Genomic DNA, 16,674 nt, shown 5'->3' on the forward strand with positions numbered 1-16,674 from the left:
GGGGGTGGGCAGGGAGAGAAGCTTTTTGTTTAGCGAGTGTTGTAGTATGGCATAATCGAGAGTGTAATCTTAAGAATCAGAGAAACCTAAGCTCACGTTCCAGCTCCATCACCTCTATCATTTGCTATTTGTGGGACTGGAGTTGTTATTGCTTTGAGCCTCAATGTACTCATCCATAAAATGGGTGTAGCAGTGACACCTACTGAATGAGGTAATGTATGGAAGTAATAGAAGTATATCAACTCACTTCCTGAAATCATCTCTCTGAGGAAGTTCTTTGTGACCTGAAAGGTGATGACCCTCTGTCACAGGGCATTAAATCAGGGTCACAGTCCTGCCCTAAACTTGTATTCTCTCCTTTATCTCCTCCCTGTATCTTATCAGCAATACCTAGTCTGAAGGATAACTTGATGCAGAATAAAATATTTCATCATTAGGTGCAAAAAAAAAACCTCTTTTTTTTTAAATTATTGGGATACAAAAGACTAAGTTCATTTAGAAAACCTTGTCTTCAGGATCTGTGGCCTAGTGCTTTAAAGAAAACAAAGAAAACAATCTTGTTACCGTGTATCCAGCATTGAGTTCAGAATAAAAGAAATGTTAAGACCTGGTCTGTTACTGAGTGGAGGAGACAGGACATAAAAAAGGTGAAATTATTAGGGAATAAAATTATCATGTACAGATCAGCATTGAGTCTGTTAAAATAAAGTGCTGAGTGGTGTTTTACAGGCAATTAGAGGCTACAGCCATCCAGGATAAGGTGCTAATTGTGCAGCTCAGGAAAGAAAGGCAGAGGTGCTGGGGAAGCTTGAACAGCAACAGGTCCCTCTGAGATGTGCCTGTGATGAGTCACAGAGCCAGTGGGCGAATCCAGCCCTCACCAGCGTCCGGCTTTCAGTGTCACTTTGATGTCCTTATCTCACGTGTGTCAGTCACAGCTTTCACGGTGGAAGAAATTCTTGTTTTTATTGTGAATAATGGAAAGGAGGATGGCGATGGCAGTAACAGAAAAGTGAAGAGGAGGGAGCAAATGGAGGGTGCGTAACCAAGAAAAGACTTTGTGAAATGACTTTAACCTAATTAATTTAATGTAATTACTAAGGGTTTTAAAGGATTGCATGTGGCACTGTACGCGTCCCTTGTGCCCCTCCTGATACCCTCTTGACCTGCCTTTCAACCCCATAGGAACCAGGTGGCATGCATGTAGCCTGACAGCATCTTCTTTAGGGACAGAACTTGCTTCCCTCTTGCCTCTGTCCCAGGACTCTGCTGCTCCTAACACTGGGGTCACTGCTGGGAGCCACCAAACCATTCATATACACTTGTGGATCTAAAAGTCTGAATGAACCTTCCAGCACTGGGGGATGGGAGCTAGAGGCCACATCCTGAGGTGCACCGTTTCTGAGGACCAAAGGGGATTGAGTCCTGGCTGCTCACAGTGGAGACCAGCTTGATAATACACCCTTGAGTCGGCTCGTCCTCACTCTCCTGTCCCCGCTCCTGGATCTCAGGACCCCTCCCCAAATAAACCCCCTGCTCATAAGCCCTTGTCTCAGGCTCTGCTTTGGAGGAAAATTCGGACACATCATTTTCAGTTATCCATTTCTGTACTCTCTTGGGAAGCTATATTCTATACTTGCATTTCAGGATCTGGGCAGTTGAGAGATTCTTGCACAAACTTTATTCATTCATTTAATAGACATTCTTAAAGCGACTACTCTGTGCTGGGTACTGTCCCATGAGCTAGGGCCGGAGAGATCCACATGTGGTGTTTTCCCTTCAGGAGCCTGTCGCTCAATACTAAAGCCACTGTCCACTAAAAAGCTTACAAGATGTCAGGACCCGCTCTAAGTTCCTTGAAAGACTTATCTCACTTGAGCCTCTGAACAACTCTGTGAGGAGGCATTATGACTCCCCTGTTTACAGATGAGAAAACCAAGATTTGGAGACAGTTAGGAATTTGCCCCAGGTGACAGGGCTGGACAGTGATGGGCAGGTTTACCATTACTCGACATAGAGAACACACTCAGGCTACACAAGGAGGATCGAAGTCACTGCTGCCTGGACAGGTAGGGTGCTCACACAGCTCTGGGTCCGGGGCACATCCTTCCTGTGCTGCCCACAGGAAATAACACAGCTGGAGGGAAGCTGCAGAGGAAGAAGGAATAAGAAGGGCACTGGAGGTGTTGGGGGCAGTGCAGGCAGGCACACCCAGGGGGACGCTGTGATCTGGTCCTTTTAGTTGATGTGCTCCGGGTGATGGGTTTTGAGAGTGTATCCCTAGTGACCGGCCAGCCTCCCCTCCCTGACTGCTGTGCATCCTGTCCCCCCATGCCCTGCCTTTGCATCTGCAGAGTTGGACAGTCTTAACCTGGGATGGTTGGGGAACTTGGCAGGTGGAGAAGTAGCAGCCCAGGTTGGTCCTTCAATATGGAACAGGGGTAAGAAGGGCCCCCCTTTCGTTGGGGCATGAGTTCCTCCCTTGCCTGTATCTTAGAGGGATCATCAAACCCATTTGTTAGAATCCGGCAGTACCAGGCGCTGCTGAGAGAGGCCAGCCTGTGTGTGTGGACGGGCCTTTCTAGGCGTCACGAGGAGCTGTCGTTAATGGTCGCTTAGAGGCTGCTGGCATCTGGAGCAGGGACCTGGGTGGAGAACGCGGTCTGTGCACCAGTAAGGATGAGTTCTCTGCTTTCTTGATAAGTTGATCGTTGATCAAAATCAAAGTACATAGAGCACTGTAGGTTATGTTTTAAAACGACCTTGGTGGATTCATCCTTAGGTGGTGCATATGGCCTCTCATGGCAGCAGTGTGGGATCTGAGTGCTGTGACCTCCACCTGGGGCTGAGCACTCTTACCACGGCAGGCAGGCGGGGTGAAGGACCAGGCAGAAACCTCCAGCACAGAGCTGGCGAAAGGTGCTGTCCTCCCCAAGCTTCTTCCTGCTAATTTCTCTCTCCCCATCCTTCCCCTCCCCTCCGCTTCCTTTGTTCCTTTTCTTTATGGATTTGCTTCTTCTTTTTCTGAGTCTTCCCCATCTTCCCTAATCTGTCCAAAATTCAGCTTAGGAAAATGAGGAACTTCCACAAAATGATTCACATAGTATACAAATAGCCAATAATGTCTTTAAAAAATAAAGGACTTAGGTTAAAAGAATAACTCTCTGTAGGTGAAAGGTGAGATTCCACACGTCCAGCTGTCAGCTAAGGGGCAACCTATTGGCCAGGGTAAATTTCTTGTGCTTTGTAACAATTGGGATAGTCTAGGTTATGCTGCAGTAACAAACAGCCCTCACATCTCAGTGACTTAAAACAGCAAAGATTTATTTTTCACTCATACTGCATAACCGTCAGGGTTATCTGGTGGCTTTGCTCTGTGTCATCGTCCTCACTCCATGGTCCACCTGAGGGAGTACTGCGGGTGGCTTACATCACTAACGTTCAGATTTCATTGGCCCAAAGCAACGTGGCTTGGTCGGCCCACCTTTATTAGGTGGGAACTAGGTGAAATGCTCGTTCAGGGCAGGGAAGTGTGTGTTGTTGAACAGTGACGGCCTACCACTGTGCAGCCGGGGGCGGCTCAACCAGTCCGGGAGAGGTTTTGACCACAACATCTGTTCTCTTCACCTGCCAGGGATAGCCACCAGCTGCAACTCAAGGATCGGCTTCCTAAAGATAAAACATTCATGGCAGGGGGTATGTGGCCAAATAGGAAAGATAGTGGAGGGCATGCTGGTCACAGTTGGGAAGATAATACAGTGACCAACTTTGTGGCTGGTTGTGTTCCCCTAGTCTTACTCCCCTTGTCCCTTCCTCCATCTGTTCACGATTTACTGTGATCTGCTCTGTACTGGGCACTTGTTAAACTTGGGTAACATAAGTTCAGCTGAGGTATGGGCTCTGCCTTCAATAATCTCATAGTCTAATGATAAAAAAATATGTATTTCTTAAGGTGTTAGATACTTACTCTTCTGTAATGAATAAATAAGGCATCTGTTATGGAATGAATTGTGTCTCTTCCCCCCCCCCCCAATCATATGTTGAAACTCAAACCTTCAATGTAACTGAATTTGGAGATAGGACCCTGAAGGAGGTAATTAAGGTTAAGTGAGGTCCTAAGAGTGGGGCTCTAATCTGATAGGACTGCTATCCTTGTAAGAAGAGACAGCAGAGATCTCCTTCCAGGGATGCACAGAGGAAAGAAAGACTGCGTGAAGACACAGAAGACGGCTATTTGCTCTTAACCCCGTGTGTTAAGGCCACGACATGGGAAGGGCTGTGTATGACACTCAAGAGATTTGTTTATCAGTGTGGCTGCACGGATCATTTGTGAATAAATGCATTTCTGAAGTTAAAAAAAAAAAAGATAGCTATTTCTGAGCCAGAAAGAAAGGTCTCACCAAAAACCCAACCTGGCACCTTGATCTTGGACTTCCAGCCTTCAGAACCATTAGAAAATACATGTCTGTTGTTGAAGCCACCCAGTCTGATCTTCTGTTCTGGCAGCCCAAGGTGATGAATGCAGCATTCCCTCCAAATTTGTTGTTGAGGTCCAAGCTCAATCCACTCTTGATCGTGCAGTATCATTTGTATGTCTATTAATAGCACCCCACGCATGTATGACCCTTCAGAGTGTGCTGCGTCTTTCCCACTTTAGTTTCAGGAATCCACCCTCCATCTTCTGGGTTTCATAATGTAGTTAGATATGTCTGCAGTTCACAGGTAAGGAAACAAAATCACAGAGATGTGAGCTGCTCAGGGTCAGGGTGGCTAATTGTGGTCAAGTATGAGATCATGTAGGTACGGAGCCTGAGGACAGGGCAGGAACTCGGTCGTGTGTGGAGTCCCAGTCTGAGCTTTCTACCACAGCCTGCCTCACTATTGAGAAGGAAAAACAGCTCCTCCTTCCTGTTCATGAAGTCTACTTTCTGTGTGAGTCTTAACTACCAAAGAATAAAAAACAAAACCTCTGGCTGATGGCAGTCTTTTCAGTCTGTGCTAGATCTTGAGGTCACTCACTCCCAGGAGCCTAAGGTTTGGTGGTTAAGGGGTAGCAGGGAGACAGAGGACACAGAAGTCTCTCTGCTGTTGGGGTTCCCAGGGTCTGTCTTGCATCTGCCCCACACTCCTCCTTCCTACCTTTCTTACTTGATCTTCCCTTTTCCGTGTGTTCCTGTCTCTCCTTCCTTACCCTGCTTCCTTGGCAATTCTCTTTTTTCATGGTTTTTCCTTTAAATAAGAAGAACATTGGAATTTCATGGAGAAATCCCGCCCAGCTTCTCCACCTGCTGACTTGAGGAAAGCGTCTGCCCAAGGGCAGCCAGTGGAAGGAAGAGCAGAGGACACAGATTTCCTGGGTCGAGACCGGGGCTCTGCTGCTCCAGCGGCCTTCCCTGCCCCGCCCCTCGCCCCAGCACCTGGCAGCCGTAGGTGCGGGCCGGAGGGGGACGTGAGCACAGGCAGATGGGCTGGCTTCTTCCCTTCCCCCAACTCCACTGCCACCCTTTTCCTTTTCTTCTCCCTATCCTGTTTCTATCCCAGAGGCACATCTGGGTTCAAGAGCTCCACCTTCTATCAAAATGGGGGCAAGGGGACCCACAAATCATTATACTTATGCATAGCTTGCCAAGAAGACCTGAAGCAGGGATGGTGATCCTTGTGTTGCCTCCAGGACACAGGTGTGTGCCTGGAGAACTGTGCTGAGACAGATTCAGAGGCTCCGTGCTAACGTGACGTCTGCTGATGGCACTGACTGGTAGTATGTTTTCCCCAGCTTTGCAGGGTTATTGCCTCCTGAGATGCCTGCTTGGTAGCTGAGGACAGAGCCTTCAGGAAAAGGATATATCTCTGGTGGCTGAGTTAAGACATCCCATAGTTGGAGAGAGAAGGTGCTGTATCTGCACCATGGAGACCACCATCCATCACGTCCTCATGGCCCAGCCTCTCCCCCTCCCCCTTCCACACACACACATATAACATAAAACCCAACTGCATTTTTATTATTTTTTAATAAACTTTATTCTATATTACAAATAGGTTTTTTTTTTTTTGTTCTGAACTGCAAAATAGGAATGCCTTATATTTACATACACAGGTATACAATTAATTATAACAAAGGTACAGAAGCTTGCCTTTACCAAGTTACAACTGGGCTCCAATTTAAATAGCATAGGTTTCCTTTTTAAAAACTTTTTTTTTAATCTTTTTTTTTTAAATCTTACTAGGATACTCTTCTTTAAAAATCAAAACCAGAAGACCCTCCTTCCTCCAACAGATTCCATCCACATATCTTTGAGGCTCATTATAACACTGTTGTCTAAAGATATATTTTGCTTTGTTCTAACAAAGGGTTGGTGTTCAAGGTGGGAGCTTTATGGAAATAGAAGTGGGGCAGGGCTGGAAGCGAGTGACAGGAACAGGAATGACTGCCCTCCCTCCTTCAGTGGCCTATCTCTGAGACCCAGAGGCCACTGCTTGTTCCTTAAACCACCCATCCATCTTTTCCTGTTCCTCCTCTTCTCTTCAGTGTTTGAGACTTAACTCCAGGTCATCTGACCAGGCCAGACTCCTCTCCCCCAACCCCCAGGCTCACTGAGCCATTGTCTGTTGTGGTACCCTGGAGTTAGTTGCTGGTTGCTATGGTAACTCGGCAGGACCCTGCTGGAAGAGATAGGCTGGTCTCAACAAGCTAAACTGGGGAGGAGGGCAGCTGCCTCCGATCCTTCTTCCCATCTCAGGGCCTGGGATTCTCATTCTTGGTCAGCACAGCCAAGACATGGCTAAACCAGGACCTCCGGCCTCAGGGACGCCAGGCCCAGGCAGGGACTGATGGAGGGGACGGTCGTCCACCTTAAAACACAAAGTCATGGTTTCCAAATGGAAACAAGATTCTTTGAGGTAAACTAGCTTTTCTTTTTAAAGAACAGAGAGTTTAACGAGCCAACAAGCTGACGGCAACATCGGGGAGGGATGAGGGAAGGAGAACACACAAGGACACGTACACCATCCTAGTCGTGTGCCTGAATTGCATTCAATAGTCCTTGTTTGGTAAAATGGCATCTCAGTTTCTTAAGTGTCCTTTGCATTGCTCTGTAACTGTAGCCTCTGTTTTGAATTCTGCTCTTGTAAGGGAGCCTTTCCAAAATGTGCTTGAGTTGTAAGATCAAAGGTACCAACAAAAGAAGTTCTAATTCCAGATAAAGAAACTGGTGGAAGATGAGTTGCACAGACCTATTTGCCATGAGCATCTGTCTTCTCGGGGGAGGGGTCCCTTCATGATCAATCCCTAATAGGGTCTCCCTGCTGCCCTTTGGGGGAAGCTGTAGGAGTCAGCAACACCAGGGGCAGCCTGGACAGAAGTGAAAGGGGATAGAGCGGAGGGAAGGTGGGGCTTCCCTGAACAAGGTCAGGACCCAGATCCCCCTGCCCCGCCGCCGTCCCACCGGCCAAGCTCACTGTCTCTGCCAGTACAAACAGAGATCTCTTTTTATTCATTAGGGACTTTTCTGTTTTGTTTAGTTTTGATTCAGGGTAGTCACCGGTCTACCCAAGGAATTTAATTGGAACTCTAATGAGTGTGAATTATTTTTACAACCATTTTTTACAACCAAAAAATCCTATACATTTTATAAAGTTGGATACTCCCCCTAATAAAGAATAATTTTACTGGGGAGCAAAGATTTGGAGTTTAAAAAAAGGTCTCTTGAGAACGTCTGAGATCTTACTGCAGAGCTTCCCTTCTGAATGGGAGGCTGCCATTCAGTGTTCCTGCACCACAAGAAGAGGCTCATAGTGTGTCAGCCTCCCTCAGGCGTGGCCCCTTCGAAGTCACCTGCGGCCACCCCTCAGCTCCCCACTCTGTAAGATAAGACGCCTTTGCTACACCTGTGGGGTGAGGTGGCGCTGCGGGCTCCGGCCAGTGAAGGCGCAGGGGAAACACCGATGATGTCAGCAGCCACAGAGGACGCGTCCCTGCCATGGCCACATCCAGGGATGTCCTGACCCATTTCTTTCACAACAGGGCCCCCTGCCTCCAGTTCCTCCTCCTCGCCTTGGAAGTCGCAGGTGAAGAGTTTTGTCCCCTCAACCCCAGTAATTTGTATTTAACATCCACACCTGGGCTCCCTCCTTAATCTCAGCCCACCGACAGCTTAAAGATGAAGGGAAGGGCTGAGGGATCAGGGACCCTTAGGGGTCTGTCCTGAGAGGTGATGCAGAGTGAGGGGCTGAGAGAGGGTTCTAGACGATGTGAACTAGAAGCAAGAGGAAAGGCCAGGGAAGAGGCAGGATCTGCCTGGGGCGGGGTCCGGTCCGCTGGGGGCACAGTAGGGACTGGTACCTGCAGAGTGTTCGTTCACAGAACTGCCTCTCAGAGACTGGCGCTGGGATGCTCACTGGGGTGGCTGTTCCCGGAAGGGCCGTGGTTCGGGGCCGAGAAAGGCGTGTCCACCAGTCTTCTGCCTGCAGAGCATCTCCCCCTTCTCAGCTCTCTGGGAGGCAGGAAAGTCTGTTCTTAACAATAATTAACCTTAACCTTCACTAGGTTAAATATTTGACTTCGCATCCTGTGAAGCCAAAGGACGTGTCCCTTAGTCCTGAGAGAGGAGGAAGGTGGGATACCGGGCTTTCCCTTTTAGGTCAGAGCCAGGGGTTGTTAAGGGTTCTGGAAATATCTGCAACACCTGCCTCGTAGAATGGAGTAGTAGAATTTGGGAGATGATGGTTTGTGGCTTCTCTGATGGGGGACCCACCAGGCCGTGGCTGGACCAGGGAGCCCCGAGCACTCAGCGAGGCAGCTTTGGAGGGTGAGAGGGGGCTAGAGCAGTCCCAGGGGCTGGACTGAGGGCGGAGGTGTCCACAGGGGGCTGAGCAGCTTCTGTGTTCTAGTGGATACATGGCCTTGGGGCAGAGGCTACACGTGCTGGAGGTGGGCAAGAGGGATGGGGTCGGGGGGCACACTCAGGAGCCAGACATGCAAAGGGGACAAAAGCACGAGGACCTGGGGCGTGGGAAGGGGGTGGTGGTGCTGGGATAACCCACCGACATTGCTGGGAGGTGCGAGCTGGGCCTGTGGGGAAGAGATCGGAGACCTCACTCCGCGGCTGCCTGGGCATGGTCCTGGACAGTCTGCCTCAGCTGTCAGGATTTGTTTAAACTGACTTCCCTCTCTCAAGCATCTCCAGACTCACTCACTGGCCCACAGGCTCATGAGAGGGAGGCTCTAGGGCTGGCTTCCGGGGTGCACATCCCGCAGGGGGTTGAACAGACCTTGGCCTATGGGACACTCAGGTTCTCCTGGGTCCCTGACTTCAAAACCACGTAGAAAGAAGGCAAGAAAAAAAATGTTCCTGAGGAAGTAACTGACACAATAGCCAACGGCACTTAATGATGCTATTTGCAGTTACCAAGAAATGTCAGGGTCTCTCCTTACAAGGAAGGACAGAGAACAGCAGAGCCCGCACCTGGGGAGACTTGTGCCCCTGGGAGAGACAACCAGCCTGCCGCTGACTTTCCCAGTGTCTCTCCACCCATTCTTTTAAATTCAGGACCTGGTAAAGTTCTTCCTGCTTCTCACCACCACCCGGCACCATCCCATCTCCTCCCAACATTCAAAGTCCCCATCTAACCCCAGTCACTTACTTTCACTGTGTGTTCTCCTGGTACCATTTTGGACCCTGGTGGTTTCAAGGAGTAAGGGGTGGGGTGAAGGAGAGGTGAGAAGAGAGGGCCTTTTCTCCCCTGCTCTCTGCCCAGGACTCAAGGAGTCAGATAAAGGTCCCACCTTGAACAGAACTGTCACCCTGCACGTTAACTGTGACATGGATGGGGGCCTTCAGGGGACCTCTCTTCCACAGGACCCAGTCTGCCCAAGTTCCTTCTCTGTCGCGTGCTGGCCAGCCGGGGTTCTCTGGCCTGCCAGCAGGAGATGGAGGATTCCAAGGGGAGGTTTGGAACGAAGATCTGGGGCAAAGAGCAGCTTTTCAACAATGCTGCCTTGTCTTTACATTGAAATGTATCACACATGCACCAAGAATCCAAATGAAAGAAATGGAAAACAAACAGCAAAGGGAAAGAGAGCTTTTATGGGCAAGATGGGCTGTGGTCTGCGTGACTCTATTCCAGTTCTCCATCCCCCAGCAGCCGCAGGGCTGCAGGCAAAGCACCAGTTACAACCCACCCCACCAATTAAAGTCAACTCTGCCCCAACCCCTCCTCCAGGAGAAATGAGCAGAGCACGGAAACTGGCCCATCCTTCTCCTCTCTTTCTTACTGACATTTATGCTTCTCTGAGGTGTTTAATGTTTCTCTTACAACAAAAATGTGGAGGAAAAAAAGTTTTGTACCGACAACAACAACAACAATAATAATAATCCGGTTAAAAAAAAAAAAAAGAAAGAAAAGCTTCAGCAGAACCAGGATTAACAGTCTCTTTTTTCCTGCTTGTTCATTTTTCTCCTCTAACTGTGCAAAACTTAAAAAATAAATCAAAACACACACACACACACACACACACACACACACATACTCACACACACAGCTTCCATTTCAGCATATCTGTGTTAAATATGTTTGTGTCTTTCTTCTCCCCAATCTTTCACATGTGCAAAAAAATATTTTCATGGCCCGGGCGCTCCCTCAGCCTGCCTCTCGCATGCTTCCTTCCTGGCCTGCCAGGGCCCTTGGCTTCCGGGGAGGACATCAAATGATCAAGGGTAAAAATTCCTCACTTCTCCACCTGGCACTTCGTTTGCCAAAACCTTTGGTTATGTTTTCCCCCCTTGATGCACATCTGTTCCCATGTTCCTCTTCCCGCTGGTTAGGATACTTGTGTTTGCCCATCATTTGTTCTCCTTGACGCCACATCATGCCTTGCTCTGGGTACCACTGCCCGGCTGCCAGTCAGGTCCAGGCTTCCCTTGTCCAGTGCCCACCCTGATTTCCTACAGATAGGTGACCTCACCTCCCCCCACCCCCCCAGCACTCAGCATAGAAAGCAAGTGTTGAAATATCCCAAAGCTGCAGGATGAGTGATGAGTAAGGGCAGGGAAGGGAGATGCTTCAAATCCCCCTACATAGGACAAGAAATCTTTCTGAGCTCTCTGCCTGCTCCTGAGGCAGACAGATCCACACACACGCACATGTATTCACATGCAAGGGGCCAGCAATCTTTAAGGACAAGTTGCTCCACAGGCGTTGCTGGCAACGGTGTGGTTCCTTCCTCTTTCCACGTGGGGCACCTTTTGAATGGATGGCAGGGAAGGATGACTGATGCTCAGGAAGTGAAGGCAAGACTGTGGAACCCGCATCCCCAACTCCACCTCAGCCGATGCCTCTGCTTGTCTCCCAGAGTGGTGTACAGCCCAACACTGGGGCTGCCAGGAGAGAGTCTGTGGTGGAGACTGGACCACGGACAGAGGCGGCATCTAAGGTCCCTTCAAGGTTACAGGTTTCCAGCGCCCTCCATCAGACCATCTCTCACCAGAGCCCCTGCTCATCTAGGACGCATGGCTGAGCACACACTCGCCTGCTGGCTAAAATGATGTGTCCGTAGATGGAAGGACGGATGGAAAGACGGATGCCAGGGCAAAGGTCAGCTGTATGTCCCTTCTCCCATTTCCAGCCAGGTCCTTCCTCTTGATTCTTTGGTCCTTCCCAAACATGACAAGCCTGGGGTTGAATTTGGCTGGCACTTCGGTTTGTCTCTGCGAGGCTGTGCTTGAGTGTGTTTCTTTCAGCGATGACTGCCAAGGAGATGAGGGGGGAGAGCCACTAAAGAGACAGCTGGGATGTTGATGAAATGACTCCCGAGGGGGTCTGAACAGTCCAGTGGCGACGTCATCTGCATAGCAGGGGCACCAGGTTCTGCTGGGGGACAGGGGCTGAGGCTGTTCACTCCAGAGAGCTCTCAGGAAGGACGGTGGGAATGGAGACATGGACACAGCTGGAGGTAGAATCTCCTGGACGCACTCTGCATTTTACCTTGACCCTTGATGAGCGATGACCGAGGAGGATGGAGGCGCTTTCTCTAGATAGCACTCAAGGATCTGCAGTGGATCAGACCGAGGATGATGGCTGTGGCTTGTTTACATGTGGGGGTGAATGGAAAACAACCAATTCTGCTTCCAGGGTAGATGCAAATCTTTTCTTTCCTCCTCTCCATGTTACATCGCTGCCGCTCTGAGCCAGATTGGGAGGGTGTGAGTATCTCCACGGTGGACTGTAACTGCTCTTCCTTCTCCTGTCTGGTTACCCACAGGCAGAGAAGGGACCGGGCAGGCAGGGCCCCATGGGTACCTGGAAAGGCTCCAAGAACATTGTAAGGGGACAAGGAGGCCACTGGATGCCAATCCAACAAGAGGGAGGCAGCTTGTGAGGCACCCCTCAACTCCTCACACCCCGACTCTAGCCACAGGCAGGAGGTACAGTCTTTCTTCTCAAGGTTGCAAAGGGACCACACCACTGACAGACCCTCTGGAGATGGAAATGTGGGCCAGGTGACATCTTCCCAGTGAAGGTATACTGAGCGCACTGCCTCCTCCCCAGGCCAAGACTTGGACAAGTATGGGGCTGTCACAAAGTGGAAGGTGAGGGAGCAGCACAGAGACATCCTCCATCCACGGCTCCTCATCCATATTCGGGCCCTGAAGCTGACACGTGGGGTCCGCTGAGAAAGAGGGCGCCCTCTGACGTCTTCCGGTCAGGTCCCTCGCCGGAGGCTGGGCCTTCTGGACTAACTGAGGGTCGGCGGCTTGGTTCAGTCGTATTAGCAGAGCAACTGCAAGAGAAGGGGTCCAGGAAGGAGGGAGACGGAAACAGGCAGAGAGAGAGAGAGAGAGAGCGCTGCTCAGGGGATGCTGCTGACGCCAGTCGGAACTTGCACTTGGTAAAGATGATAATCTAGACTGAGGCACGGCTTGGTGTGTCCCTCCCTCCAGGGGGGGCCCTGGAAGGACGGTTCTCAGCTGTCTAAGCTCATGAGGGTTATGACTTGTTCTAGTTTGTAGGCCAGTTTCTGCTTCCCACACTGGTCATCGTGGTCCAGAGGTCCGAGAATCTGTTGAAGAGCCAAGAACGGGGAGGTTACTAGTTGCGTGCATTGTGTCTTGTTCGTAGGGTACACACAGATGGGGAGCATGGTCAGAAGGTCTGGGAAGACGTGTGCAGGTGAAGCTGCACAGACGAAGTGGCTGGGGAAGCAGAAAGCCTGGGTGACGGGGATGGGGAGGCATGGGGGGCACTCGGGCTTGGGGAATGAACTTCCGGGCACCCACGTATCAGTGAGCACGGATGCGAGCGCACACATCAGCATGTCTGAATAAACGGGCACATTTCACTGCCTGTGTAAGACAGCCAACACCGGGCAGAAGACACTGCGCCAAGATGCTGCCGTTACCTACAGGTTAGCCAGCAGGCAGGTCCATACCCCACGGAAGGTGTGGTGCTCAGGGTCTCAGGGAGACTGTAATTTCACGATATCAAGACATCCCACCCTGACTTCTGAAAAAAGAACACCTTCCCCCATCAGCAAATCAAGGCCTGAAATTCCACATTTAGAGAGTTATTTGGCTCCACTTTGTCTGCTAAGAAACAAATGTCCCTTGAAGACTTATGTCTTACGCTTTACTGGTCACTGACACCTAATGGACAGTGTCTACTAGCCTTTTCTGAGGTCAGATGGTTGAGGGAAGACAATGATGGGAAGACTGTGGGCACATGAAGGAAAATGGATTAGACTGTGACTCAGACTTGGAGCTGTAGGATTGAATCTCGGCTCCCCCAGTGTCTAGCTGGGCGAAGGGGGGAACACGAGGAACCCTCATTTCCTCATCTGTGAAATGTGGGAACTACGACCCACTCTCTGGGATGCTCCAGGGGAGGCACATAACATACGTGCATGCTTGTTGCACCACGCCCACTCCAGGAGCAAAGAGGGGTGGTACCTACTGGTGTGGGGGTCTCAGGGAGCAGGGGGAGGAGGGGCAGGAGGGAAGAGGAGGCTGAAGGCTGGAGGAGAAGCTCCCAGAGCTTTGGACTTCCCAGCCCAGTTAATATATTTTTAACTGGGAGACCAAGAGTGTTGCCAACTTCTTAGCTGGCCAAGAACCATCAGTTACTGGCCCCAACATTTCATAAAGGTGGGACATTTTAAAACCAACAGTAGATGAGTGTACTTGCAGACTAAGGGATAGTCCTTTCCAAGATAAGACAGTCACACTTTTCTTGTTTTCAAGGTTACACATATGTAGAGCATTGTATTTTATTTGTCCTTTTTTCAGGATGAAAACTTAGAATTTCTAAAAGAAAAAAAGCAAGCCCATTCAAGTTGCCCATTTTCTGTCAGCTTACATATGTGTCGTTTGTAAATCTCTTCATATGGTCATATTTTCTCCTTTTTTAATGAGTGATCCAGTATGCAAGGTTATTTTGTGCTTGTCTTAATAACTTGAGTGTAATAAAAATGGCTTAAGGGAAAAATAAACACATACGCTGGCATACTCTACATCGTCCTGACCTCTCACGTGGCCACAGGCAGCTGGAACTGCCCTGGTCCAGGGCAGTTGAACTGGCCTGCAAGCTGGCTTCGCGGTCCCTCCCCTAAAGGACCCGCCGCTGGCTTTCCCTTCACTTGGGGTTCACAGCATTATGCTACTCATGGCCTGCGGACACCAGGCCCTGGGCTCTGCGGGGGCTCCTTCCTTACCCTGGGGTTCCTAGGCCACTCCACCCCCCCGCCCGGTGACGAGGCTGAGAGGAGGACAAGAACCCGGGGTGCCAGCTTCAGCTCCCGTCACTGCCTTCCACTCACAGCGAGGGTGGTTACGCTGCTGCCCAGATGTGGGCAGCCTGGATTCTGAACCCACTTGGTCTATGCTGGTATGACCAAGGGAACTCCCATAAGCACTTTTGTACTGGTCAGAAAGAAGGCAGCGTCTGCAGGGGCAATGACCCCAGTGAGATTTCCTAACGAGGGAATCCAGCAACTCGAAATAGACTCCATTCTACTCTGTTCTGTATCTATTCTGTTCTGATTCTATTCTATCTTGTTTGTTCTGTTCCATTCATTTCCTTTCTTTTCCTTTCCTCTTTCCTTTCCATTCCATTCCATTCCATTCCACACCTTATGATCTTCCCATGGGAGTGGGAAACTGTTTATTTAAAGAGAATTAGATTAGAGAGAGCAATGGAAAAAATAAAGGAGAGAATAGCGGGAGAGAAAAAATAAAAAGAAAAAAAACGAAAAAAACAGATACTCGATCTACATGTCTGAAAAGAACAGGGATTAAGGTAGAATCTGCAGAATGGAGTCTTCCTAGCATCCCAGTCTTTGGAGCACAGCCCCGAGGCCTGGGTGGTAGAGTCTCCCCAGCAGAGGTGGGGAGGGTCTCAGGTGGTGCGCTTGTGCACCGAGGCTGCTGCGGGCAGGGGTTTCCGGACCTCTGCCCCAGTCCTTCCCAGCAGACCCCGAGCAGGGCAGGGCTCACCTCCTCGCTGTACTTGCCCACGTAGGAGAAGATCTCGGAGAGCGCGCTCATGGTGTTGAACTCATTCATGTGCATCCGGGACTGCTCCGCCAGGTATGCGTTCATGTCCTGGTCGCTGATGGCCGGCATCTTCCCGATGTCTGAGTAATACCTGCCGAGGGATGGGAGTGAGGAACCGTGCGTATGGAGTAGAGGGGAGGTGGATGCCTGTGCGGGCCCCGCCCCGCCCCGGGGACCATGGTGGGCTCTCTTCCAGCGAGGCTTCTGGGTCTGGCCCAGGGAGTGCCCTCTGCGGCTCGCGATGCAGGAGGCACCGAGGGAAGGGATTTGGGAGTGACCTAGAGACTGTCAGGGGGTAGACAGGGTGGGGCCGGAGTAAGGAGGGGCTGCTCCCAGCTCCTCAAGAGTGGTCCAGGCTACCTTTTGGGTCCTTCTAACACCCCCTCCCACAGACACAAGACGTCCCATCCACAGGGCCCGAGGGCTCTTCTAAGCAGTTCTCTCCCCCGACGTCCTCCCCTCTCTGAGGGTTAACCAGGAGAAGGGTGGGGCTGGGGGCTGCTTGCGGAGAGAGGCTGGCAGAAGGCAATCAGTCACTGTCACTTGAAGCTGTGCACTGCTGTCAACTGGTTAATTAGATGCCAACATTTACATTTTTAATTTCTGCAATTTGACATTTTATGCAGCAACCCCCAACTCCCCCAGCGGAGGGGAGTTGTGTAGTTTCCTAATGAGGAACTGAAGGGCCCCAGTGCCCCAAAGACAGCCACCCCCTCCCAGGTGCCTTGGGCTGTGGGCTACAGAAAAGTGACCCAGGCACCTGCAGAGGCGGGGAAGCATCAGGACAGTGGGGCAGCGCACCCAGGAGTCCTTGCGGTGTCCCCGCTCAGCCCACGCCGAATGCCTGTGGCTTCAGTGCTGGGGAAGGGGAACTTGATAACTTAGAACAGAGGAGGGTGCGGGGACACTCGCCAGGGAGGACCTAGGGTGAGGCAGGTGGGGCAGGTGGGGCAGCTGGGGCACAGAGTTGTAGGAGAGTCACTCACTCTCGCGTGGAAGTGCACGCGACAAGGACAAGCCCTTCCCAGAGCTCCCAGATCAGGAGAGTGTAGGGGGTATTCTCAAAGCCTCTGGTTCCCCCTGGCCCCCCACCCTGTGTCTCTCCCATCTGCATCCTCACTGCACCCACCGT

The 16,674-nt window shown here is 50.7% G+C and overlaps 1 protein-coding gene and 1 long non-coding RNA gene across 4 annotated transcripts in view; one reads left to right on the plus strand and one right to left on the minus strand.

Moving 5' to 3' along the window:
- Nucleotides 1-16,674, plus strand: part of LOC116664806 — a 93,054-nt gene that overhangs the window by 73,593 nt on the left and 2,787 nt on the right. The gene's annotated exons all lie outside the window — the stretch shown is intronic.
- PLXNA4 (plexin A4) overlaps nucleotides 6,003-16,674 on the minus strand; it is a 565,211-nt gene continuing 554,539 nt past the window's right edge. For all 3 annotated transcript variants that reach the window (XM_032483354.1, XM_032483355.1, XM_014561902.2), the window contains 2 exons: nucleotides 15,483-15,633; nucleotides 6,003-13,054 (listed from right to left, as the gene is read on the minus strand). In XM_032483354.1, coding sequence (XP_032339245.1) covers nucleotides 12,959-13,054; nucleotides 15,483-15,633 — 247 coding nt within the window. In that variant the 3' untranslated portion in view covers nucleotides 6,003-12,958. The remainder of the gene's footprint in view (nucleotides 13,055-15,482; nucleotides 15,634-16,674) is intronic.

The sequence above is a fragment of the Camelus ferus genome, chromosome 7, assembly GCF_009834535.1.
Source record: "Camelus ferus isolate YT-003-E chromosome 7, BCGSAC_Cfer_1.0, whole genome shotgun sequence".
Taxonomy (NCBI): Eukaryota; Metazoa; Chordata; class Mammalia; order Artiodactyla; family Camelidae; genus Camelus; species Camelus ferus.